Here is a 26,815-nt window from a genome sequence, read left to right as displayed (position 1 = left end):
AAGGCAGATTTTTACAAATCACCACCTTAAGCCAACGGTGTATTGGAAAACATAGGTTTACTCATTCAACTCCACACAAAAATTATGAATTACAGAAACGTGGGCAGAATCCATAAAAGGTTTAAACAGCATCACACCCGCATGACCATAGTTTGTGCAGCTCAGCTGTACAGAAGTGAATGGAGCCTAGTTACAATACCAAACACTACCCATGGTCAGGAGCTGTTTTTCTTGAAATAAGTTTTTTTTATATATATATATATATATATATATATATATATATATATATATATATATATATATATATATACACACCAAAAGACATTGTGGACTTGGATCCACGTGAGTGGAGACGCAACATAGTTGAGCGTTCCATCACTAAATTGATGGATGTAAACCAGATAGTTGTGTCCTATCCCATTATCAGCCATCTGAGGCTCTTTCAATGAAGTAAAATAGTTTCCCCATTTCATACACATTTATTAAATAAAAGTTTATTAAACATATTTCAAAAAATGAAAACAAAAAAGGCAACTTCACATTTGTATTAAAAAAAAGTTTGTATAGCAATCTTTGAGTACTATATGGTAAGACTACCACAATCTTTACAATCCTGTATGAATGTGACAGCTCCTGGGCGTTCTCGTTGTCATAAATAAACAGTCTTGTCAATGGCTTCTTAGGAAGGCCACAAATCCACAGAAACTGGAAAGTCTTGGCTTGTGCCACTCACTCTGCCGTGTTCGAACCAGTATCTAAAAGGAATAAAATAAAAGGTTTCAGAAGATTTTGGCAGGAGAAAAATGTCATTTCATACTGTGTAGAAATTACACATAATCTAGGTTAGTTTTATATTATCCATCCATAAGGTGACATGGGGTCTGATACACAGCATCGCAATAGAGAAAGTGTTTGGATCAGTGCTATGGTTTCCGTACAGTACACCAAGCATTACAGGATTTATATATTGGGAGTGACTTGACCATCAGGAATGGAAAGAAATATGTGGGGGGTTTAATGGTAACAGACACCAATGACAAATGTGCTGAAACAAGGGAAAGTCTCTAGAGAGCAGCTAGAAGTAAATGGTTAATAATGGGATCTTACTTTTTCCATCACAGGCTACAATTTTTACTTTGTCCACCTTCACCAGATCAGTCACTTCTCTGAACTCCACATCATTCAGAACAAAGGTCCACACGTTGTCACAGAACCTGTACGTATTTAGTGATCCCTGGGAGAGAACAAATATGATTAGTCATAATTACTCTATATACTGTATAGCAGCACAATGTATGGGTGCAAATATTAACCCTTTCAGGACCTGGCCCTTTTTTGTTTTTTCATTTTCATTTTTTACTCCCCATGATCAAAAATCCATAACTTTTTTATTTTTCCATGTACAGAGCTGTGTGACGGCTTATTTTCTGCGTAACAAATTGCACTTCATAGAGATGGTATTGAATATTCCATGCCGTGTACTAGGAAGCGGGAAAAAAATTCCAAATGCAGTGAAATTGGTAAAAAAAACGCATTTGTGCCGCCTTCTTGTGGGCTTGGATGTTACGGATTTCACTGTGCGCCCCAAATGACATGTCTACTTTATTCTTTGGGTCGGTACGATTACGGGGATACCAAATTTGTATAGGTTTTATAATGTTTTCATACATTTAAAAAAATTAAAACCTCCTGTACAAAAAATTTTTTGGGGATTTTGCCATCTTCTGGCGCTAATAACTTTTTTATACTTTGGTGTACTGAGCTGTGAGTGGTGTCGTTTTTTGCGGATTTTGATGACGTTTACAATGTTATCAATTTTAGGACTGTACGACCTTGTGATCACTTTTTATAGAATTTTTTAATTTTTTTAAATGACAAAAAAAGTGCCATTTTCGAATTTGGGCGCGATTTTCCGTTACGGGATTAAACACAGTGAAAAACCGTTATCATATTTTGATAGATCGGGCATTTTCGGACGCGGCGATACCTAATGTGTTTATGATTTTTACTGTTTATTTATATTTATATCAGTTCTAGGGAAAGGGGGGTGATTTGAGTTTTTAGGGTTTTTTATTATAATTTTTTTTCTTTTAACTTTTTTTTATTTTTATTTTTAGTACTTTTCAGACTCCCTAGGGTACTTTAACCCTAGGGGGTCTGCACGATCCTATCATATACTGCCATACTACAGTATGGCAGTATATGGGGATTTTACTCCTCATACATTACAATGTGCTGATAGCACATTGTAATGCATGGGTTAACCAGAAGTAGCCTCGGGTCTTCGCGAGACCCGAGGTTACCATGGCGACGGATCGCCGCTCCCCGATGACGTCACGGGGAGCGGCGATCCTCGAAAAGATGGCGGCGCCCACGCGCCGCCATGCTTTTGAAGCCGCCGGCAGCATTGCCGCGCGGCGATCGCGGGTGTTACCGGTAAGCCTTTGCTGCAATATGCAGCAAAGACTTACCGGCTATGGAGAGGGCTCAGCGCGTGAGCCCTCTCCATGCACCCGCGGCCGACCCGTGACGTGCTATTACGTCACGGGTCGTGAAAGGGTTAAAAAGGAGCCAAAAGCAGAGCATGTTGGAAGACGTGGTATATCCATGTATGGCCATTCATGTGAATAGCTGCCAAGTACTGCTACATTTCCAACGAAGTGTACATTACCGGAATAACATGAATACATACACATAACATGTACCGTATATACTCGAGTATAAGCCGACCCGAGTATAAGCCGAAACCCCTAATTTCAACACAAAAAACTGGGAAAACCTATTGACTCGAGTATAAGCCGAGGGTGGGAAATGCATTGGTTACAGCCTCCCAGTATATAGTCTGCCAGCCCCTGTAGCATGCAGCCTACCCAACCCCTGTAGCATACAGCCTACCCAACCCCTGTAGCATACAGCCTACCCAACCCCTGTAGCATACAGCCTACCCAACCCCTGTAGCATACAGCCTACCCAACCCCTGTAGCATACAGCCTACCCAACCCCTGTAGCATACAGCCTACCCAACCCCTGTAGCATACAGCCTACCCAACCCCTGTAGCATACAGCCTACCCAACCCCTGTAGAAGGAAAAAAAATAACACTGTAGTCATCTTTCCGACGTCCCCCATAGGTCCTCTTGTCTCAGACAGAAGAGGACCTATGGGTGACGTCAGAAAGGTGAGTTTTGTCTTTATGTTTTTAGTTGACTCGAGTATAAGCCGAGTTAGGGTTTTTGAGCACAAATTTTGTGCTGAAAAACTAGGCTTATACTCGAGTATATAAGGTAATACATAATAATAACATGTACATATAGTAGTTGTAGATGAGGCTTCCCCTGCCGTTGCAGGGTCCAGAGGAGCCAAACATCTCCTACCCATATTATGGAATATCAGGTAACACACATAAGGTCCATTATACTACAATGGAAGAACCGTCCTGTTGGACTTGGCCTGTGCATACACCACAATTAAGTTGTGAGCAGTTGGACCCCAACTGATTGTTATCTCCTATCCTGCTGACGATAATAAAATGTGTAAAAACTGTGATATGATGGATTATCCTTGGTAGGAGTCCCATGTATAATGTTGTATTGCCTGGGAATGGCACAGATCTAGAAAATACAAAGATAATCTATTTGACTGATGCCTCTCCTTAGGCAGGATCCTAGTGCAATGAGAGCTCTAAACATAACACTTATCAATGATGACAGACTACACACGTTGCACAGGTCCATAAGTTCCATTGTAAAAGAGAATCATTTCGGCTTAAAGAGGACATGTCAGGGCGGTTTAGGACACCAAACCACCAGTCTATAAGGACCTGCAGTTGGTCCACTGTTCTCTTACAGAGGACCAAATCGCCCTGTGAGTTTTCTCTGTGGGTACTGTAAAAAAAATAAAATAATAAACCTTTATACTTAGAGATGAGTCTAATAAGGTTCAGCTGACCCATCCCTGGTGTTCCCTGCGTCTGTGCAGTACAACCAGGCTTCATTGGAAAAGCGCTGTACCCACAGCACAAGCGCAGTGAAGAGTACCCAATCTCCAAGAGCTCTGGACTGATGCAGGTATACAAGTTTTGTTATTTAATAAGGCACAGATTGAAAAACCAATGGATGATTTGGGATGCTAAACCACAGGACCATAAGGACCTGTCGTTGGTTTAGTGTCCCAAATGACCCTGACAGGTTCCCATTAATTTCTATTCCTATAACCAGAAAGTAAACACATATATGTCCTATAGCACAGAGCCAGACATTGTATTATTTCTACCAAAAGTACTCTAAATTTCACTCTAACAACACTCTATATTGGAACATTGTAGTGTGATTTATGGCAACTAGGCCCTTCTATACTGTGCAAGGTTTAGCATCACAACTAACTGTTCATGCACTTTTCCATTTCTTACTCCTGTTTCAGTAAGGTTACATGCACGTGACTGTAGAATTTGTCCATACGTCTCATACACATGGTCATAGTCTCCACCTGTCAGTGTTTGCGACTCAGACGTCTGTTCTACTGCCATCACAATTGACACTTTCATGTGCAGGAAGGCCAAGACATACAGATGTCACCGCTCCTTCCAGTAAGATCCTTACCCGGAAGTTCACTCTGTTTCTGACCCGATGTGCCAGCGCCGAATTGATTGCCTTGTCAAACTGCAGCAGTACCTGGAGAGCGAGCTGGGGGTTGATTTGCTGAGACTGGAACAGATGGAAAGGTAATTTAGATACATAATCTGAAGCATAACCATTCACCTGCAGTCACAGCCTGGATCCCAATTCTCCTCTTACAGGTACAAGATGGCCAGGTATGGATTTGTGAGAGCAGACTGTTGCAATGCCCATTTGCACATTATGAAGGCCTCTGTGGACACTATGCTAGCAGGGTATGGGCTGTAATTGGTTAGTTACTCCAGTCTGCAATACAGCTCATGACTGCCCTGCTGGTGCACAGCTATTTGCTGTGAGATTTCAGCACCAAAACAAGATGGACTGTGAGCGGAGCGCTGATACACGCTGTACTATGGGATCAGAAGATTTCTTATCTGCTGTCGCTCATTTATTTGGTCTCTGTAACAAATATGACCATGAAAGTGTAGACATGTGCAAAGTGCAATGTGGCTTTTTTAGAAGATTTTGTGCTTCTAAGCCTATGTTTGCATCACACTTTTTGAATATTGCAGTAATTAACTGTGAAAAACATACATTCAATCTACTTTAATTATAAAGTTCCACATCGAGCGCCGAGATATACTTGGAATATTGGCAGGACATACCTTATACTGCACCAAATATGTTACTTTAATGTATTTTTAATTTAAAAAAACCTTAAGGTTTGGTGCTTAACTGCAGATGAAGAGATTTATCAGAAGTGTCAGAGCAGAATTGTTCTAGTTGCCCATGTCAACCAATCAGAGCTTAGCTTTCACAGGTCTGGTGTACATTATGGGAATGAAGCAATTCTCCCAGACTATAGGAGCCTGATGAAGACTAAATTATCACTCCCTAAGAACCTAATAGTCATATTGGAACATTACCTTTAAATATTAAAAGGGGTGGTCCTGATGCTGTAGACGGTTTCATTCTTGCCATGAAATGATGTAACAGTTCATCAGATCAGTGTGAATAGAGCTGTATTATGGTGTATACATTGCCGGTCAGGGGGGGGGGGGGTCTCGCCTGGTCAAGCTTCGGATCACGTGACAGCCCGCAGCCCACCCCATGTGACCTGTGCCCCACATACACGGCACACAGCAGGCCCAGGTAGCTGTGGCACAGAACCCAGCACTCACCTGTATTAACTCGTCCAGGCTCTCCTGCAGACTGTTACCGAGAGTGGTATTCCTATACAACTGATAAGCCATGGTGGTCAAACCGTGTTGACCAACCGCCACTTAGCTGCCCGCGGCCCGGGTGCTGCTCGCTGTATCCTCCACACAAGTAACGGCTAAAAATCCCGGCACTTCCTAGCAATACACAACACCGGAAGCTCTTGGGCACTCAGCGGCGGTACTGCGCATGCGCCAGCCACTCTCGCGTTAGCACCTATGATTGACCTGTTTTCTACGCATGCGTGACAGCTCTACTGTGGTAGGTCACTTCCTGGTGTGCGCACGGCGGAGGAAATTATTGAGTGCAGAGCAACGTAAAGAAGTGTCGTCGTAAAGACGTGACGTAGGGAGTTATTTTGCGTAAACTTCGCTTTGGTGGCATATACCAGGTGTGAAGACGACGTCACACATGGTCATTTATACACGTCCATGTTACAGGGTGACCTGTAGGGAAGCGGGAGGATGTCATCCAGCACTGCGCATCTTATGGCTGAGGCCTTCCTCCTCACATGAGGCAGCAGAATGATGCTGTGTTGCCATGAGTATTCACATAGGTCAGGGAGTAGAAGAGGCAGAGTACATAGGGTGTGCAGGGAAATGAGCACAGAGCACGATCCATACATCATAGAGATGTAAGGATCCCCTATGATAGGAGCTGGATCGCTAAGAGGAGTCGGCTCTTCTGGCTCCTGAACTACTCCCTATTATATGTTAAATAAGGAGCCCTAGTCCAGCCACTCACCCCTCTACTTTTAATGAAACTTAATTGAGTTAAAGGGGGCGTGGTGAGCAAATTAGTTGTTGCATTAAGAAAGCTATGGGCTCACTGAAGGGAGCCCATTGTTCAGGAGAAAGATCTGCCTCTTTTGTGCCGGCTCATTTCCGAAGAACCCATCCCTACTTCTCCCCTTCACTGATACCACAGAGCTGCTGCTCCTGGGTAAGCAGGGACTCCATCACTAAGACGCAAGTCCAAGGACTGTCCACAGTGGGCCAAATTATATTTTATTGTACAAAAGTTTGGTCCGTGCCTAAATTGTGACATGGAATACTTTTTCATATCCTGACCAGTTGCTGTGTATGTCCCAGTTTACCTCAGAATGAACACTTAAAGAAAACCTACCATTTGATTGGATGCATTATAGCCTAAAAGTATCTTGAGAATGCTGTAGCTACACTGATGCAGAAACATATCTTGTTTAATCCCTGTGCCGAGTGGTTTTGCTGAAAAAAAAAAAAACAAAAAAAAACACAATTATAAAATTATGAGAATGAAGCTCTCTTTCTCCTTTGCCTGGCTCTTGGCTATCTTCTCACATTAGTTATGCACTGCTCCAGAGAATGATGTAATCACTGTGTTATCCCTGAGAGGCAGAAGTAATTAATCGCTGCACCATCCACCAGCTGCTGTGTATGACTGGTCCAGCTCAGGTTGATTAGTTCTGTCTGTACAGTTCAGGAAGCTCCTGTGTAATGTGTTTATGTAGGCAATCCAGCTTTCCCCAAGGTCCTGAATTTTATAATTGTTTTTTCAGCAAAACCACTCAGCTCAGGGATTAAACAAGATGTTTGTCTGCATCAGTGTAGCTACAACATTCTCAAGGTATGTTTGTTTCATAATGCATGAAATAGAATGGTAGATTTTTTTTTTTTTTTTTTTTTTTAAGGCTGGGTTCACATCGGGGAAGGTCAAGACATAGCAAGATGTGGTTTTCCAATCTTGCTGAGCAATATATCCATCTGATGGAATAGAAGGCTGCAGGAAGCGGATGGATGCAGCACATTGCATCCCTCCCCCACAGATACATCGCTCATCAGGAGGGGGACCAGGTGTCCAAATTAGGACAGTGATATCACTGGGGAAACTTCATTCATCGGTAGCAGCAGCAGCCAATCGCAGACTGCTACAGTGGGATACATCTGTGCCATACGTTGTAAGGACACGCTGGAATCCCCCTAACATGTCCTTACAACGATGGCCAAAAATGTGATGTGAACCCAGTCTAATAATTACCGTATATACTCGAGTATAAGCCGAGATCCCTAATTTTAACACAAAAAACCTGGAAAAACCTATCGACTCGGGTCACATCCCCCAGTATATAGCCAGCCCCTGTAGTATATAGCCAGCCCCCAATATAATGCCTGTAGAAAAAAAAAAACAAAAGGTGTACTCACTTTCCGAAGCTCCCCCAGGCAGGTCACGGTTCTGGCATTGGCTCAGTGTCCCTGCGCAGTCCGTCGCAGGCACCATGACATCAGCCGCTAGCTGACATCATAGTGTGTGCTGATGCTGGCGCACACATTAGAATGTCAGCGTACGCTGACGTCACAATGCCTGCAACGGACTGGGACACGGTGCCGATGCTGGGGCCGCGATGTATGGAAGAGGACCTGCCGAGGTGGTGTCGGAAGGAGAGTACACTTTAGTTTTTTTCTTGACGAGTATAAGCAAAGTTAAGGTTTTTCAGCACATTTTTTGTGCTGAAAAACTCTGCTTATACTTGAGTATATACGGTAGTAATTACAGACATGCCTTAAAAGGAAAAATCTAAACCAGGACACTCAGAGGCAGCTAAAGGCTCTGGGGAGCGATAACAGAGTCCCTCCGTGCTGCAGATTCATAGACCGTTACAGTGTGCAAGAAGCACTTCCCACTCCCTCTTTGTGCCAAAACTTCCTCTGCTTCACTGAGATTCAGATCTCAGTATTATTCAAATTTACAGCTACCAGTATAAATAAAAGATAAACACCTATTACCATCAGAAAGTCAGTAAAGAAGTTGTTTCACCATAGACTGGTACTGAATTAGCAGCTACAGGCAAGTACAAATCTGAATGGATAATGGTAAAAAGATTGGACATGCTATGCTGCAACCGGCCTAAGCAGTACTATTTATTGTAAAAAGCTTTTATGCACAAGACCAATTCCACACAAATGAAATATGTGCAATATTACAGCTATAAATCTGGGACGGCCAGTTTTGTATATTGGTTTTTGGGAGCTCAATCTCCATTTTTAGTTTTTCATGGCGTGTCATGAAGGGTCCCCACGCATATGAGAAGAGGCTGAAATAGTGACCCCCATAACCCACTTATTCAAGAGATGATGGGAACCAATAACTTTGTGAATAGTAGCAATAACACAATTAACTATGAGAATGGATTGTGAAGAAATTAGTACAATTTTCAGATGAAATTATATTTAATAAAATTTTTAAAAAAGAGCCAAACGAGTTATATATTGCCTACCCAGTATAAAGGGATAATAAATGAGCAATTTCACTATTTTGCAAATAATGCACATTTGTAAGAACAGCAACTTTGTCTGATCACATCCCCTCATGTACAATACAGCAATGTCCGGCTGTTTTCAGTACAACACTCACACGTGCCTAGGGGTAGTGAGTACGTTAGAAAATATTGTTCACCAAAAAAAATGTCATAAAAATATATATTAGCTCTGTCCTTTTCTCTTCATGAATATAAATATTTCAATTAAGAACATGCATCCTCAGGGTAAAAGTCGGAATCTATATACATAAAAGAATAAGAGAAAAACTGTTTTTGACATTTTACATTATATAAAACAATACAATAATAAAAGGTAGGTAAACAAAACCTATATGTTTCCTGTAACATCCACAGAGGAACTAATGAGTAGCGTTAGAGGTGTGACCATTACTTTCTAATACCTTTGGGATCCAGGCTCCAAGGGCTTACCTCCCTCACAACCAGTCATTTCCCTGTAACATACTGTAATGTTGTAGCGTCACCAGTGGTTACCTGTTGCTGTATGACTATGTATAATCTGGTTAAAACTTTTACTAGAGGAAATACAAGGGGGTCTACAGAATCAATAGAGGGTCAAGAATGTATACATTTCCCTGGTGACAAACTTTTCAGGGGTTCAAACTATTGTGGTTCCATTCATCCAATGGAAAAAGAACTGGGCTCGAAATATTTTTCCACCAAGCACTAATCAGTCGAAAAACTGGAGAGTAAAAAAGCCCATTGAAAAGAATGAGCCAGTAAGGCATCAGCGATAAATCACTGTAGTCAGGAACAGAAAACCAATCTGTATGTGTCCATAAGCCGGCGTGAAAAAAAACGCCAATGTGAATCCGCCCCAAGATGGTAGGATTTTCTAAAATAAATAAGTCTTGCTTATTTACCCACTCCTGCACCACTACTAACATTTGTAGTCAATGTGAGATGACCAGCACATGTTGGGTAAACATCTGGTCCAGCAGAATTGGAGCAATAGAGCAGCAACTTATAGGTGAAGAATAAATCTTTCATGCTGCACTCTAATAGCAGAATAACTGCAGTATTATGCAGCCCTGGTTTAAAGACACTTCCTCCTCTACACTGGTATTTGCAAGATTTTAAAGACGGCCTATCATCAGGATCACACATTTTCATGTAATGATAGATTCCCATAGCCTTTCTAATACTAATTTCCAATCTGCTTTTATAATTAACAATACTGCTTCTACCCAAAAGTTGATAAAAGTACCTGACTTCCCAGTTGCACAGTCATCACCATTATCTGTTCTCTCAAACTACACATCACGCTCCCTCCTCCCCCTCATGCAGACAGGAGCTGACAGATTTGCTTGCAGCACAGGGTCAGCTCATGACTCAATGCAGTTTGCTGAATGAACCAGGTATACTTGTATCTACTTTTCAAAGTGAGGAATGTTCATTATAAAAGCAGATTGGGAATTCGTATTAGAAAGGATATGGGAATCTATCAAGATCCCTTTAAATGCAGGTATGTCAGGAACAAAACCTAATTTTTCCATTGCTACAAATGACGCAAAGCTTTGGTTGGTCTCCTCCTAAACATGCCAACTGTCTTTTCTGATCTGGTGTGGAAGAAGGCAAGTAGTTTCAGGCTACATTTGTATGTGCTAGGCTGGCGGCACATGACAGATGTCAGTCCTTGCCGTTCATATTTTAAAGACCAACTACAGTGCAGAGAAGTGATATACGATGCAAGGAGTTCCCGCTTCCATACTGATTACAATTCAGTGCTGTTGTGTGTGGGAAGAAGGGACTCCTTGCATCATATATCACTATGATGCTCAGAGCTCCGGCTGGTCTGTAAAATTTGCCCATTATTATGAAATTTTGTGTGGTGCTGGCCCAACACTGCTACATTTCTGCTTTTTTACTACAAGCCCCTACCTGTTGGTTGATACATCTCCTCCAATGTTTTAATATGTCTGCACCGGAACACTGGAGTATTTTGCACATGAAATGCTGTGCGCCACATTTATTGGACCATTTTTAGGCAGTTTTCTGACTTGTCCGAAGAAGGGGTGTGTCCTTTGTTAAAATGGGGTTCTAGCCTCACAGAAAGTAACCCATGAGCCACAAAATCCAATAGTGGTGCAGAAACTAGACCAACTAATAAGAGGTACAAAGTACGGCTCTCCAGTCTTATCCTGCACCAGAATCATCATCATCATCCAGCATCTGACACAATGATTGAGAACTGTCTGGTTCTACTCTGCACTGATATAAAGACAGTATGCCAATGACCACCCACTACCTATTCTGTAGACTTATGGAAATATTTAGCACTGCAATTGTGACTACAGCTCAGGATAAAACTAATTGCTATACTATCAAATGATACAATTTGCATAGCAGAACAATTACAAATGTAAATGACCAGAAATAAAACAACCCAGACATGAGAGTGACAACCACAATGGGTGGTGGGGAAGTTGCACCCTTTTCATTGTTACTACACATCACACCGCCCCCTCCCCCCATTGCAGTGACACTTCCAAAATGTGCAATTACTTTATAAATTAAGTGCAATGAATAACTAACATTAATGAAATGAATATGTGAACCCTACACTGGTGACAGCTGCTCTGTAAACAATTACCTATTCCTACGAGATTCCACATATCACATCGTTATCTAAGACTATCGCTAAAATATACTTGAAGGAAACAAGGTGACAGATATGCATGGCACCACAAGTAGCATAAACTTTAGAGATACAGTTTACAAGTACAGAGGAACACCCAGAAAAGCTATCAATGGTATCGGAACAGATGAGGAGGAGAGAAGTGGAAACATTAGATGTTACATTGCAGTTGTTACCTTCCACTGCACGAGAGGTAAGACACATACACCACTATCAGCAGCTTACTAATGGCAAGTCAATGGACTGCAAGCTGCTGTAAAAAATCATTGTCTATAGATATATGCTCAATGGGGAAATGAGCAGAAGGCAAACTTTCCAGCACATGTAGGGACTTCTGATGTGATCTTTTACTCTCCATTTCACTAATACAAAAGTTTGTAGTAGAAAACATGAAAAATAGAAAAGCTGATATCTGATATGCGTGTAGTAATGAGGCAAGTAAATGAAATGTATGAACGATAATCTCCTACCTAACCTGACACCATTTCAAGTCCTAACCATGAAAAACTCACTATTTATAAAAGCGGCAAACAAAGCTTTTCTTACTTCAGCAATCAGATTTTCTCATTGAAGATAAAGCATTTCTCCCACTGGACATGCAATGCATAATACCAATACATGAGGCAGACAATAGTTAAATAGGACCTAAAACCATTGTAGCAAAAGTGCATCTAAACAACCCAAACAAGTTCAATACCAACAGCAAAGTCTCAACACTTACACAGTGGCTTAAAATAAACTCCAAAAACTTGTCCATGGCCTGTGCAGTTCACCAGGTAAAGGTGTCTGCTTCACAATCCGTGTCTTCTCCAGTATAACCATGTGGTGTGGGCACTTTCACAGTCACTATCACATACATTAACTATTCAAAGGTAGGGCACCAACAATGGGTTAAACAGTCTATTGCAACTTGTCTAGTGCCTCCATGTATTTGTAACAGTATGATAAAGGATCAGTTTTCCCTTTCAAAGAAAACCCATAGTCACATCTGAAAAGGCACATTTCAGAGCAGGAAAACTTTGACAACATTATGCTGCAGACAGGACGCTCCTCCCCATCTCCATGGACGGACTTCAGTTCATAGGATGTTGTCTACAATCTTATTGCTCGTTGGTTTGGTCTTCAGTCTTCTTGTTGAGTTCTTTATCAACCCTAGACAATAAAAAGTAAAGATTATTTACTTACAAAAGGCAATGTAAATGTTGTCTGGAAATCACTTATACGGTCTATCAGCTCTTCTGTTTATGCATCTCCCATTTACTTACAGCCACATCTCCAATGAGAACATGAGGTCTCTAGTATTTAGACTTTTTTGCACTGGGCCTAATTTTAAGATACTTTTCATGCAACTGAACAAAACTTCAGTTTCCGGGGCCACAAACAGGTCCGTAGTCCCTTGTTTGTGGCTTGAATGTTATCAGTGGGGTGAGAAAAGATTGCCGGGGTTACAAGCTCGGGCAGGAACAGGATCTGCTGTATAACTTGCAGCTCAGGAGGACGGCTGTGGGCAAAAGTCTTTAGAAGTAAGTGGGGATGTGTGCTAGCTATTGTCCCCATTATACGTTTGTGTGAATGAGGCCTTAGACTGTACACAGACTAGACAGTCTTCCTCAATGACGACTCTGGTGTATTTGCACTATGAGGTGTATTAGTTTACGGCAGAAAACGGCTACAAACCTCTGGTTCATTAGCATAATTTTTACAGTACAGACCATTTCGGATGTAAGGTTCCTTTTGTCGGTCTAGTTGTGACTATGCATTGCATTTATCGAGAATTCGAGACAGTGATCGGGTGCAAAATATGACAGAATTCTCAAAATTGATAAATCTGCCCCTCTGTATATAACAAAAAAAAACAAGAACATTCTGTAAGTGGACGACCCTCTCTAGATTTTCTTCATGTTTGGAAGTTAGAACTTATGAAACTTCATGGTGGGGGAACTACCCGCATCCTATGAAGTAGAATCATGTCAAGGCACGGGAAATGGTTAAAAGTTGATTTTAGAAGGAAGGAGGCTATGGATAACTAATATAAAAAAAATTACCACTGTCAGTAAGAGTCCCTGGTTTATCACGTTTGACTTTAATGGTAGATTTTCTTTAATGATCTATTCTGGATGGGCTATCAATATCTAAGAGTAAATGAAAAACCTGGGCTGCCTGCATCAAAATCCTCACACCAACTGTCCTGTGCTACCTTAGGATTTCCCTGCAGATTTTACAGCTCAGGTGTAACTTCTGCTGATGTTCAGAAAGGATCTGCTGCAGAAAATGGAACTTTACACTAACTTTTACTTTAAATGGAAGCCACAACCATGTGATGGATCCATGACACCAAGCAGAGTGACTTCTTAGATATGTCATGTTTCATCAAAGTATCAAACAATTTGCTTAAAAAAATAAATTAAAAAAAGATCAGCGAAGGAAACTTATTGCAGTATAACAGCACACAGTACACTTTGTCCATGCAATCATTTTCTAGGAGACTCCATTATACAAATTGGTTTGGTCGCTCAAGTAATTTTAGGATTAAATCATTAGCTAGGAGTTTGGGTATATACACAGGGGAAGATTTACCAATTCTCTGCCAAAAAAGCCCAAAAACATAATCGCAATAACCAGAGTACTGCTAGTAATTGAGATTATTCCCCCCCTTTTTACCACAAGAGAGTGGAGGGGGCATGGCCGGTGGTAGAGTGGGCAGGCATGGGGTGTTTCAGCCCTGCACCTGCACACTCCCTAAATCCGACAATCTTTCATGAGTTCATGAAGGTTCACAGGCTGTGGTTCAATTCTGCCTGGGATTGTACACTGCCACAGTCGCGATGCCAAATACATCACCCGAAGCCTCCAGACTTATCCAGCGGTGCTGGAGGGCGCAGACTGCATCTGTCATTCCTATTACAAAGTGTATAATGCTGTGATAGCAGCCAATCATGCAGGCAGCGGAGACGCCTTACCATAATCACACAACACAGAGCATAGCACCCCAATACTACAGCTTATCCGTATACATTCTTATTCTCTTTCAATCCTGTACCTACAAAAAGGTACACTATTATTTCCATACCATTAACAACTTTTTCCCCCCAAGACCTACTACAGTAACTGAGGGATTATACTTTTTTCAGCTTCCTTCTGTTGTGTTAGGCGATTATGTAAAACACAGATCTACTACCACTAGGGGGCACACACAGCAGGTACAGTAAGTTTATTGCCTGTTGAAATCCACTTTCACTATGCTTCCCCCTAGGGAGGGACACATTTGACTTGAATTAAAGAAAAACTGGAGGAAATGCACAAAAATAAAAATATTCCAGCACTTATGATGTCTTGTGACACATCTGACTGGATCAGCATCCTACCTACTGTGTCCTACCTGCAGCTGCAATTACGGTACATAAGCAGGGGTCTGTATGCCCCTTTTAGATGAAGTGACATGTGAACTGCTAAGTTATCCATCTCTCAGGCCACATACACATAAATGTTATTTTTTTGTTTGCGGACAACACACAGACACTTTCATTTCAATGGATCCATACACATGAATGTGTTTCCCACTGATCTGTGAGGCGGCTGTAGAAAACTCAGTGCAGGTCCTATTACTGCTGATATCTTATGCTCAAGAAGTTTGTGGGAACATGAAAAAACAGGGACACTTACTCCGAGATCCAGGCACTGTGACTGTGGTAATCTTCTTATATTTGTTATCCATGGCCTCCTTACTTCTAAAATAAACTTTTAAACTATGCTTATGAAACTGAGGAGCTTCTGGAGTACATCACCAGAGCCCCCACGTGCTCTAGCTTTACCGACTGTCTCTCCCTCTACTCTCTCAGCACATTTCCCCTCCCTCAGCCTGATGTAATCTTACTGCAGCAGAGCAAGTTTCAGCACACAGAGGGAGGGGGAAGTGCTCCTGCACAGTGTACGCTAGAGCATGGAGAGGCTCTGGTAACACCCTGCCAGAGCCTTTCTAGCTAATTAGCATAATTTAAAAAGTTTCAGGAAGGAGGCCATAGATAACAAATATAACGGTACTTGGATCTATAAGCAAGTGTTTATTATGCCCGATTTTGATGGAAGATTTCCTATAAGCCCCATCTCTTTGTCAAAGATCCACCATAGCTAAAACTTATGAGATGGAGATTAACACTTCCCTACTCTGGAGGATGTCTTTCAGGAACATGAAGAAACACTGCAGACTGATATCCCACTCTGTTTATCTCCAGTTTACTTAAATAATTTACATCCTTTAAAATATTTCAATAAAATGTAACAATGAGTCTGGATGACAGAATTTGTAAAATGAAGCAATAAATAATATAGTAAGCAAATAATGTTTAAAAATGATCTCTTAAAAGCACTTGAAATGTGAAATACTTGTGAAATTATTTGAATTGATTGTTTAGGATACATTGATATTGTGTTAATAGAATGGACTCATGCAAGCAATTTCAGGCAGGGAGAGGTGATGTAGTTTTGGAGGTGCACAACGCTGCCCAGCAGCTCTATGGAGTCCTGGGGATGGTGAGGAGAAAGTATTGGGAATATTCTCCATTGTGGTGCATTGGTTGGCCTGAATATTTCAGCACAGCAAATACAAACATTACTTTGATATAAATTGCTATTTTGTGTGAAAAGAAGCAATAATAGGACAGCATAGAAGAGGCCATGCGGAATATGCTAACCTATTACCAAATGCAACCTGACAATATTTAAACAAGAGAAATTCATTTACATTCCTCTACATAAACAAAGGCTGAGTTCACATCACAGACCAACACTGTCTGACCCATATGTATATTACACATGTTTGTATTTACTAATGCAATCTGGAATTCTCCAAGCCAGCCAAAAAGGGAAGGGTTAGTTTGTGCAGAGCAGAGACTTTGTCTTGGTGCAACCCACAGAAGGTGTGCAGATACCTTGTGTGTTTCTTTTTACTTTTTGCGTCGTCATACCTTAGTAGGAGAGAGTTGGAATTCAGTAAAACAGAGACAACTGAGGATTTAGATAAGCAGCATAAGAAATTGGCACAACAATCCAAATAATAATTCACAGTGCTTCTAGATTCCCAACAGCTTATACTAGAAGGACGTTTCACCTCCTTCCTGTAGAATGTGTCAAACCCATGGTACAAGGGAGGTAAATTACTGAATGGAGGAGTATCTGCAGGTCACAGATAGTAGTGAACAAACGCCTTATGAATTATAGGCCTTTGCAGGTCTATGGAGATTTAAAGGGAACCTTTCAAGTAAACTAACCCACACAACATACTACATACACTAACATACCTTTGAAAGCTACTATTATACAGGAGTACAACTATCCCTATATTCTTTCCCATGCCTGTAAAGTTCCGCAGTCGGTTTGTAAAGGTGACCATCTACGCATATTCATGTTCTTCTAGTTGAGCGGTGTCTTCAGCTCCATTATTAACCAGGGGAGCGCTTTCTCTTCAGCCGAGTGAACTTGGCTCTGCTACAAGATTCACACCTCCCTCTGGAATTCTCTTCAGCAATTCACAAAGCCAGCATCTCCCTTATTCCTGAAGGAGGGGTGGGTGAGCTGTCAGCGCTCTACCGGATGTAGAGGAAAGACGATCAGCAGAACAACAAGTCATTTGCATAGATGGTGATTCCATTTTATAAATTGACTGTGGTAACTTTACAGGCTCAGAGAGATACAATATAAGGATAGTTGTACTGCTGTATAATAACAGTTTCCCAAGATATGTTTAGTTAGTGTGGGTTAGTTTGACTGCTGGGGATTCTGCAAACATATGACCCATTTTCTCTAAAAAGTTTTGTGATGTAAAGTGCAGCTGTAATCTTACTCAGGATGTGTTCATTAGGTACTATTTAGGGTACATTCACATGATGCGTGTTCGCCAAAGCCATAGCCGTGCGTTGGAGAGGAGGAGGGGTGCTCACCCTTACTCTCTTTATAGAGAAGAGAGTATCTGGCGCTGTAACATGGCAAAATATAGAACATGTCCTATATTTCACTGTGCACAGTCGCTGTGCGATGAGACAACAAGTGCTCACGTCAGAGTGACCGGGCACCATAATGCATATCTGTCCCCATTACGTTTGCGTGAATGGGCCCTTAGCTTCAATTACCACTGACTTATGTGCCAAGTACATAAAAGTCAAAAGAAATTGATAATAACCCTTCACCCCTTCCCCAAGTCTTCTGTTTGTATCACTATTTAGTTTCCTTCCCCTAATTGTGTATATTACAAATATTAAATCCAAGCTTCAGCTATGGGCAACATTGTAGATTTATGGTGTGCTAAAAACTGCACATGGTATTCCCATGGTTTCCCCATGGTTTTTATGACAATTAGTTTTTTTTCCCAAAGAGAGATACATTTATATAACATGTGTCAAAAACAGCACCCAAGCCAAAATTGATTGCAAACCGCCCCCTCTCCTTTCAACCCTTTGGTGCGGATGCAGTTACAGAACTGTAATTTCCAAAATATCCAAGAGACATATGGTTGACAAATATTAAAACTCTTTAGTCCAGACATTAAAATGGTTGTGATAAAGTGAATACCAATACTCACTCTTTTATGCACTCTGGTATGACAACATACTCCATAGGAATAAGCTCGGCTAGTTCTACCAGGCTGAAGACATACTTTATCTTCTGACTGAATTTTGAGCTTAAGAAACAAAAAAGAAAAAAGAAAGTATAGAGGAACAAGCCACAATAAATTAACTACTACTAATTTCAGAAAATATGTTATTACCTAATGAAAGGTTTCGTAATAGCTAACAGTGTTCTGATAAACCAGGAAGGATGAACGATGATCAGCGACTTCAGATTCTTCCGTAGTCTTAAAGGAAAAACATTACATCAATGTAAAAAAGTTAATTGAATCACCTTTTTGTTTTTTGTTTTTTTTTTTTGGGGGGGGGGGGGGGGGGTATATACAAATAAGTTTTCCAAATAAGGTTTTTGACCCATGGCGGCCTAAATTGGCAGTCTCTGTAAGGAGAACGCTTACTTCCCAAACCCTTTTTTTTGATAATTCCCCTCAGTAATAATTCTCATTCTTAAATGTCTAATAGCTTTAAATGTCACACAGGTGCATGGGGTAGAAACTGCTGGGCTGTGCTGAAATAAGGGACTTCTGCAATATGGCATAGTTTAGGATTTTGCCACAGATTCCACAATATTTTTAAAAAATCCCAGGATGAATAAACTTTTTTTTAGTAGTTTCTGCAAAATGGAGCTATGGTTTTTACATTGGATTTCTGCTATGAATCTTCCCAAGAAATCTAGGAAAACCTCATTGGGCTAGGGAGGTGTAAACAAGTGTTACGGCTCCAGTGTTGCCGTAATCTCAGTTTCTTTGGCCCTGTTCACAAAGCCGTATGTGCTAGGGGTCATGGAACCCAGTTCTGCAAATAAGATTTTTGCACCGCACACCATGGGCAATGTCAGGATTAGTTGAAAACCCCCTTTAAATAAACATTGGAGTTGATATTGTGAAATATGTTATCATTGAAAATCCAGTAAAGTAATTTTACATTTATCCTATAAGAACACTTGGTTTCTCCAGTCTGCCCTGTTTGTGTAAATTGCCTCACTGAGCTTTCTAACCACATGTGCTGAAGTTTGCTCCAAGCTTCTACTTCTCATTTGGTAAAATAGTGTTATACCGCTTCTGATTTTACCCCAAGTAATTTGACTTAACCCTTTTAAGAAACTAAAGAACAAAGGTGGGCAAAGAAAAGCTTTTTAAGAAAAGCGTTTTGCTATTTCTGAGTGTCCCCATAGAGACAGTAATGCACATGCTTAACCTGCCTCTCCATTCATTAGGTGGATGGAGAACCCCAATACCAGGATTTCTGGGATAGTCCATAACACCACCCATTATTAAAGTTGTTGAGAAGATTCTGCTTCTCTTTCTTTATTGAGGTCTTCGGAACAAAAGATCTCAAAAATAAAGGACAATGCAAAACAACCAGGATGTATTCATGAAAGAAAAAGCAGAAATACTGGTAATAAGAAAAACTATTTACCGTCTGTCAATTTGCTGATAACATTTCCGGAGCCAGCCAAGACTTGGCATTTTTCTCCTGGTCGTGGCTCCATTTAAATACACTATCATATAGTTCTCTGCAACTAGCATTTCCAAAGTGCCAATGACATACCTGCCAAAACAAGGGGTAATGAGTGTCAAATTTAAGATTTGGTGAATGAATCACAACTGTATAAGTGCATATATAGATGTATAGCCCAGTTCTCATCCAGTATCACAGGACACGTACAGGAAACTATAAATGAAAGTTTACGTAACAGGAAAACCCTCTACTCTGGGAAATTATACATATATCTAAATTAACATTACAAGTTTAATAAACGCCAAAGTTCTTTAATTCAATTGACGTTCAGAGACACCAGAACAAGCAGACATCACTTTACCAAAATCTGCCTAGTGTCAGGGAATAATAGGTGGTAAGCGTATTAACAATTTTAGTTCACCCTTCTAGTTTATTAAAGCATGTGTAAAGGTTTTGCAATAAAACACAAAATGCAAGCAAAACTTGCATTGCAAAGGAAACGACATGAGAAGGACGTTACCATATTTTTCGGACCAAGACGTTTCTTACTATAGGACACATCCCAGGCTTCCAAAAAAAGGAAAAATATATTTTAAACCAATGAAAATATCCCTGTTGGTCGCACTAAAACACAGCGCACACAGCCCTGCGTCACCCATACAGTTACGCACACAGCCCTGCGTCACCCATACAGTTACGCACACAGCCCTGCGTCACCCATACAGTTACGCACACAGCCCTGCGTCACCCATACAGTTACGCACACAGCCCTGCGTCACCCATACAGTTACGCACACAGCCCTGCGTCACCCATACAGTTACGCACACAGCCCTGCGTCACCCATACAGTTACGCACACAGCCCTGCGTCACCCATACAGTTACGCACACAGCCCTGCGTCACCCATACAGTTACGCACACAGCCCTGCGTCACCCATACAGTTACGCACACAGCCCTGCGTCACCCATACAGTTACGCACACAGCCCTGCGTCACCCATACAGTTACGCACACAGCCCTGCGTCACCCATACAGTTACACACTCACATCAGAAATGGGAACACTCACCACTGCTGCATACACTGTGCACCACACACACACACACACACACACACACACACACACAGCGCTACTATACAAATAAATACACACACAGCTCTACTATACACATATAAGGAGCACACTGGGAAGTACTACACATATGAATACATTCACAGCCAGGAACACACTGGGAAGTACTACACACATACAAAACCCTTCCACTCTTCTTCTTACCCTGTCCCAGCCCAGCATGGCAGTATCAGACCTGTGGTGATGTAAGAAGCATGTGATCAGTCACATGATGCTGACATCACTGCAGGTCCTGTAGGACACTCTGTAGAGGGGAGAGCAGTATTGAGCCTCTCCTCTCTGGGAGAAGAGATGAAGCGCTAGATCAGGGCATCATCCGATCTCCATTATAGCGGTCAGGAGGGTCTGGCAGTGCTGGATCCTCCTGACCTTCTTTATACAAGACGCAGGCACTTTTTAGCAAGATTTTTTTCTTGCCAAAAAGTGCGTCTTATAGTCCAAAAAATATGGTATATATTTATATAGCAGCAGTGCCGATTCATACTTACTTAAAGAGATTGTCCATTAGATATCGATAGTTTGGTTGACTGCTGTCCGGCATGAAACACACAGCAAATACAATAATGGCATTCAGGCCATCTCCGTAGTATCCTGTAAACAGGACATAACATGTTGGTTTAGACGTAGCAATATATATATAATTATAAATGAGATAAAGTAGATGCAGCCATTCTCACAGGATTATTTGACTGAACGCTATATTCCACATATTCTACATGTGCAGGTTTTTCACGTTTTTTTACAGTGGTAAGGAGATGGGCATCATATCTTCAAAGAAACTACAATTCACCCTTGTATGGAAGCAGTATGTTTTTAATAGAAGTCAAACAATGTAGCAGTAACAATTTATTTGCTGGACAGACTGGATACAGTGAGTGTTCACTTTCAGTAAAATAAGTGTGTAAGTGGGTCGTATATCAGGCTATTGTCTGTATTGACTGGATTTCGGATTAGCTCAGCATGACCATCTTGACCTCTATTGGAATGTAGAACCTGCAGAAAATATAAATAACCCACAGCTATTTAGGGAGGCAACTTCAGGGAGCTAAAGTTGCTCAAATGCTGGTGTAGTGACTACAAGGATTGATCCTTGAAAGAAAGAAGACTTTGTCAACTACTAAATGTCCCTATTGTTTATATCTATAAACAGATGTGCAAGATTCAAGTCAAAGAGGTAGCCATAGCTTAGTGATAACACGATGCCCAGCTATGAGTCCTAAAAGTTAGACATGCCATCATTGCCCCCTTTATTTTAGGGACCAGATTCCAGATACAGAACCGTCCAACACGTTTTTGAAAAGTAGAAAGGTAAAATAATGGTTTTGGTATTACAGGTCTTTATGTAATCTACACACATGTATCAGGCCTGATACAATGAATCCATTGGTAACAGATAATAAGGCAAGATCATTGTCCAGATTACCTCCATGACTGATAACTTTCTTGTACGGTTCTATGGCCGACATGTCCACCCTGTGATCCTGATCCCCGATCCTGAACATACGCCAGCGTCTGCTCTCCTCCTTCTCCTCTGCAGCAGTGTATTCTGGGATTGACCCTTTAGGAAGTACTTCTGTGGATTTTGGTTTCGGAAGGTCATCTGTCAAAAACATAGAACCAAATAAGGAAAATGTATATTTCCAAAGATTTTACCCTCCTAAGACATTTAACCACTTTCATTTTGCTGGATCTCTGGGAACAAATGCTTTATGCAAGCAGTTTCCTTTCTGGAGAACGAAGTACATCCATGGATGTGACTGGTGTTGAAGAGGGATATTGTTGAGAATTTGAGTACACTAATGGAAGTTACCAGATATTTTGTCTTAAGTTATGATAATAAATGGAGAAGAATTGGGTATCAGATATATTAAGTTTAGACCCTATATTACTTTTATGATCTTTGGTTACCATATTTCTGCCCCTTTTTGTACCAGTTCACCACACATGAAGTTATCTTGGATGTGTTCTGTTTCCAGAGTCCTTTAGCAGAGAGTGATTACTTGTAGAGACTGCGTACCCACTGAATGGCTGAAGCCGCACAAGACATAGTAATGGTGCTGTGTAGCAGGCAAGCGTACAGATCAGATATGAATTACCACGTGGACATGCTCCAGATCACAGCTAAATACACTGACAAAGCACCCTATTAAAAAGCTACACAGTATTGATTGATTATGTAGTTCATTTTAGGTTTTCATGATTTCTGTAGACCAAGAAGCCTGCAGCCTTACCACAATGCAAGGAGGAAAGGACCTACTGTTAGCGGCCTGTTTCCAAGGCTTAGCTGTTAAAAGGAAACTATCCTCCACGGCAATGGAGACAGCAGCATAAAAAATAAAAAAAAAGAAATAGACAGGAACCCTTTACAGTGTCTATAAATGAAAGGCAGACCATAGCTGGTTAATGGCTTCATTGGCACACAGGCCTGGCATGCTGGGGGTGAGCCATGAAAACAACCCAGCAAACACAAGTCCTCATTTTATTATTAAAAACACACAAACAGAGAAAAGCAAAAAATCACATTGTCCAGAAAAGGAAAGATAAAGGGCCCAGATAATGAAAGTTTTCAGCATCTAGCATTGATAGCCTTGTGTTTTTTGTGGAGCCATCAGGATGCATCAACATGATGTTCTCATTGCTGCTCAGAACAGTTCAATATTTTGTCATTTTACAAAAAATAATATACCTGGAATGTACATTGTGTGTATAAGCCCACATCCACATTGATGTGTCTTGCGGGGTCCTGCACAGAGTCTCTCTCTTTGCCAGCAAGAGCAAGTGTGCAGGCACCGATTGGTGAAAATAATCACAAGTTCTAGCTAGAAACTAGCACTTGTGATTATTTCAGCCCTGATATATATCCCCCCCTGGGTGTCTGTCACGTCATGGATCCTGCAGATCACAAGTGACAATTCCCAGCCTAAGTTTCAAGCACCCTGAAGAAGCGAATGGTGTGAAACAGGCGTTGGGCTGTCCAAATGGCTTTAAAAGACTCTATAACTTTCAAAGGATATTTGTGTAACTTAATCACTTGGGGTATAGGTGGGATTACGGTTTCTGACAGCCGGTGAGTGATAATTAAGCACTTGCACTTTATTTGGGTCATCATTAAACTTTACCTTATGTGGTTTTTGGAACATTAAGGAGACTAGTTCAGAAAGTATACCTTGTGTGGCGATTTCCACTTGGACTATATGTATGGAATTTTACAGAATCCTTCATTTGGAACATATAAATGTGTTCGTGTTTTGTTGATGTTTTAATCAATCTCAATAAAGCTATGTGCAGATATTTTATTTTTCTGAACCGTATGTGCTCAAGAATTTCTTGGGGTTGGTAGTCTATTGATGAGTCTTTTAGTGATATAATTGGGGGGTTGGAGGGTGGGGGCTTCCTCTGTGAAGACCTGGCCCATATATAGTGTTGTTCTGTGTTTGGGATTTTGGTTTTTACTACAGTTGGGGTACCCTACACCTACACCTTTTGATTGTGACAGAGAAGGTAATAACACTGGGGCTATTTGGAACACTAAACCAACAGTGTATAAGGATATGTAGTTGGTTAAGCCTACCAAAACGCCCTGACAGATCCCCTTTAACCCTGGCAAGTTTTTTTTTTAATTTTGAAATTTAACGTAGAAAGGTATGTGTATCGGTTGCTAGTAGCCATGGGCAGGAAACAGATTAGGAAGGCTGCATATAGTCTTCATAATATAATAGATATTGAGTTTGCAGTATCCATTTTTCTTTATGAAATGTATACCTGTATACCTAAAAGCTCTCAATAAATGTTCAGAAATCTTATTAGTCTTGAAAAGGTAAGGAATAAGATAATACGTGAAAGGGAGAGACCAGGGGGAGGAGGGAAATGCAGGTGCAGTTGCTCCTCTGTGATAAAACATCAGCACAGCTCTGACACCACACCAGCAGGAGGCCACTCAGCAATAAAACAAAGGACATCAACATAAAACCACAAGCGACAAGGAACAAAACCTGAACTAAAAAAGAAGAAAAAAAAAAGGAAATCATGACATTTGGTTTTACGAAAGTTTAACTAGGAATTATACGTCATAAATGTTGTATTTGGGGGGAAAAAATGACTTTTCAGTAAGCAGGTTGCCTTTAGAGGATTATCACTAATCCAGCTCTGTGTATTCAACGTCTCCCTAAGCCATGCGGCTCATGAGTTAAGCGCCTCTGGCATCTCAAAGTCATTATACAGTGCATGTCAGATCTAGTAGTGGCTTATCTCAGATATGAGGGATACGGTCCACCAAGTCATTACCAACTCTACCATAATCGTACATTAATGATTTGTAATACACAACATAAAATAAGAAAGCTATTTACCTTCCCATTCAAATTCATTGCTGTTATCTGAGGGAGTATCGAGATCATCCAAGTCCAGATCTCCACTCTCATCCAGGTCTTCAGATAAGATGGAGCCGTCACTGCGATCCAGTGTTAAACTTAGGTTGGGAGCCATCAGCTTCTTCTTGGCTTTTTTACTGCTATTTATTTCCACGGGACTAGGTACTAAAAAAAAAAAAAAAAAGAAAGAAAATAAGCAAAGTGATGGATGCAGAAATCTTTCATGAATTAAGTAGTTTCTTTTCCCACAAGTGGCATACCGAAAGGTGTGTATGGTAACATGGAATACAATACTTCTCTGTAACTCATGACTGAACTCAGCATGCAGTGTGTATGAAACATCACAAAATGGAGAAAATATGTCACTATCCTTTATTATTCGTTTATATCACAGCGCAGACCCATCACTTTTTTAGGTCTGGGCTGAAACGCCAGGCACAGTGCAGGCGGTCCCCTACTTAAGGACACCCAACTCACAGACGACCGCTAGTTAAAGACAGACCCCTCTGCCCGCTGTGACCTCTGGTGACGCTCTTTGGATGATTTACTATAGTCCCAGGCTGCAATGATCAGCTGTAAGGTGTCTGTAATGTAGTTTCATTGATAATCCTTGGTCCAATTACAGCAAAAAAAAACTGAAACTCCAATTGTCACAGGGGCAAAAAAATAATTTGTCTGGAGCTAAAATGATAAAATATACAGGTTCGACTTTCATACAAATTCGACTTAAAGAGGACCTGTCACCCAATTTATCGGCAATTTATTTGTCACCCAATTTATCGGCAATAGGAGCTGCTTACTAAAGTAAGCAGCTCCTAGTGCTTGATCAAACGTCGCAGTGTTAGAGTGATAGCGTTGCCGGAAACCTCTGGTAACGCTATCTAACACTGTGGTGGGGTACAGTGTAATTGTCGGACAGCTCGCAAAGCTGTCCGACGTATTCATGAGGGGGCGGGGTTGGGGCGTGGCTGGGGGCGGTGACTGCCGCCTAGCGCGCGGCCTTGCTTTATTAACCCCTTACAGACATGTGACGTAATAGCACGTCACATGTTGGATTCCAGTCCATAGACGGTAAGTCGATTGCGGGTGTTCTCCTGCAGATCGCCGCCCGCAGAGGCGTCATCGGGGAGCGGCGATCCGTCGCCATGGTAGCTTCGGGTCTCACGAAGACCCGAAGCTACTTCGGGTTAACCCATTCATTACAATGTGCTATCAGCACATTGTAATGTATGAGTAGTCAAATACACATATACTGCCATACTGTAGTATGGCAGTATATGATAGGATTGTACAGACACCCTAGGGTTAAAGTACCCTAGGGAGTCTGAAAAATAGTAAAAAATAATAAAAAAAAAAGTTAAAAAAATTATAATAAAAAACCCTAAAATTTCAAATCACCCCCCTTTCCCTAGAACACATTAGGTATTGCCGCGTCCGAAAATGCCCGTTTAA

The 26,815-nt window shown here is 41.1% G+C and overlaps 2 protein-coding genes across 7 annotated transcripts in view; both read right to left on the bottom strand.

Moving 5' to 3' along the window:
- Positions 1-478: 478 nt before the first annotated feature.
- Positions 479-6,062, bottom strand: GTF2A2 (general transcription factor IIA subunit 2). Its single transcript, XM_072148017.1, has 4 exons — positions 5,794-6,062; positions 4,598-4,702; positions 1,108-1,234; positions 479-755 (listed from the first exon to the last, which is right to left on the bottom strand). The coding sequence occupies exons 1-4, from the start codon at positions 5,863-5,865 to the stop codon at positions 730-732; spliced, it is 330 nt and encodes a 109-aa protein (XP_072004118.1). The 5' UTR covers positions 5,866-6,062; the 3' UTR covers positions 479-729.
- Positions 6,063-9,017: 2,955 nt separating this feature from the next.
- BNIP2 (BCL2 interacting protein 2) overlaps positions 9,018-26,815 on the bottom strand; it is a 34,635-nt gene continuing 16,837 nt past the window's right edge. For 4 of the 6 annotated variants that reach the window (XM_072148011.1, XM_072148010.1, XM_072148014.1 and 1 more), the window contains 8 exons: positions 25,343-25,528; positions 22,417-22,593; positions 21,482-21,584; positions 19,821-19,952; positions 18,542-18,628; positions 18,356-18,454; positions 16,710-16,745; positions 9,018-12,933 (listed from right to left, as the gene is read on the bottom strand). In XM_072148011.1, coding sequence (XP_072004112.1) covers positions 12,882-12,933; positions 16,710-16,745; positions 18,356-18,454; positions 18,542-18,628; positions 19,821-19,952; positions 21,482-21,584; positions 22,417-22,593; positions 25,343-25,528 — 872 coding nt within the window. In that variant the 3' untranslated portion in view covers positions 9,018-12,881. The remainder of the gene's footprint in view (positions 12,934-16,709; positions 16,746-18,355; positions 18,455-18,541; positions 18,629-19,820; positions 19,953-21,481; positions 21,585-22,416; positions 22,594-25,342; positions 25,529-26,815) is intronic. The other 2 variants (XM_072148012.1, XM_072148015.1) reach the window with 1 other exon arrangement.

The sequence above is a fragment of the Engystomops pustulosus genome, chromosome 4, assembly GCF_040894005.1.
Source record: "Engystomops pustulosus chromosome 4, aEngPut4.maternal, whole genome shotgun sequence".
In the NCBI taxonomy this organism is placed as follows: domain Eukaryota; kingdom Metazoa; phylum Chordata; class Amphibia; order Anura; family Leptodactylidae; genus Engystomops; species Engystomops pustulosus.
Note: the sequence above shows the minus strand (reverse complement) of the source record. Positions and strands in the feature narration are given on the sequence as shown.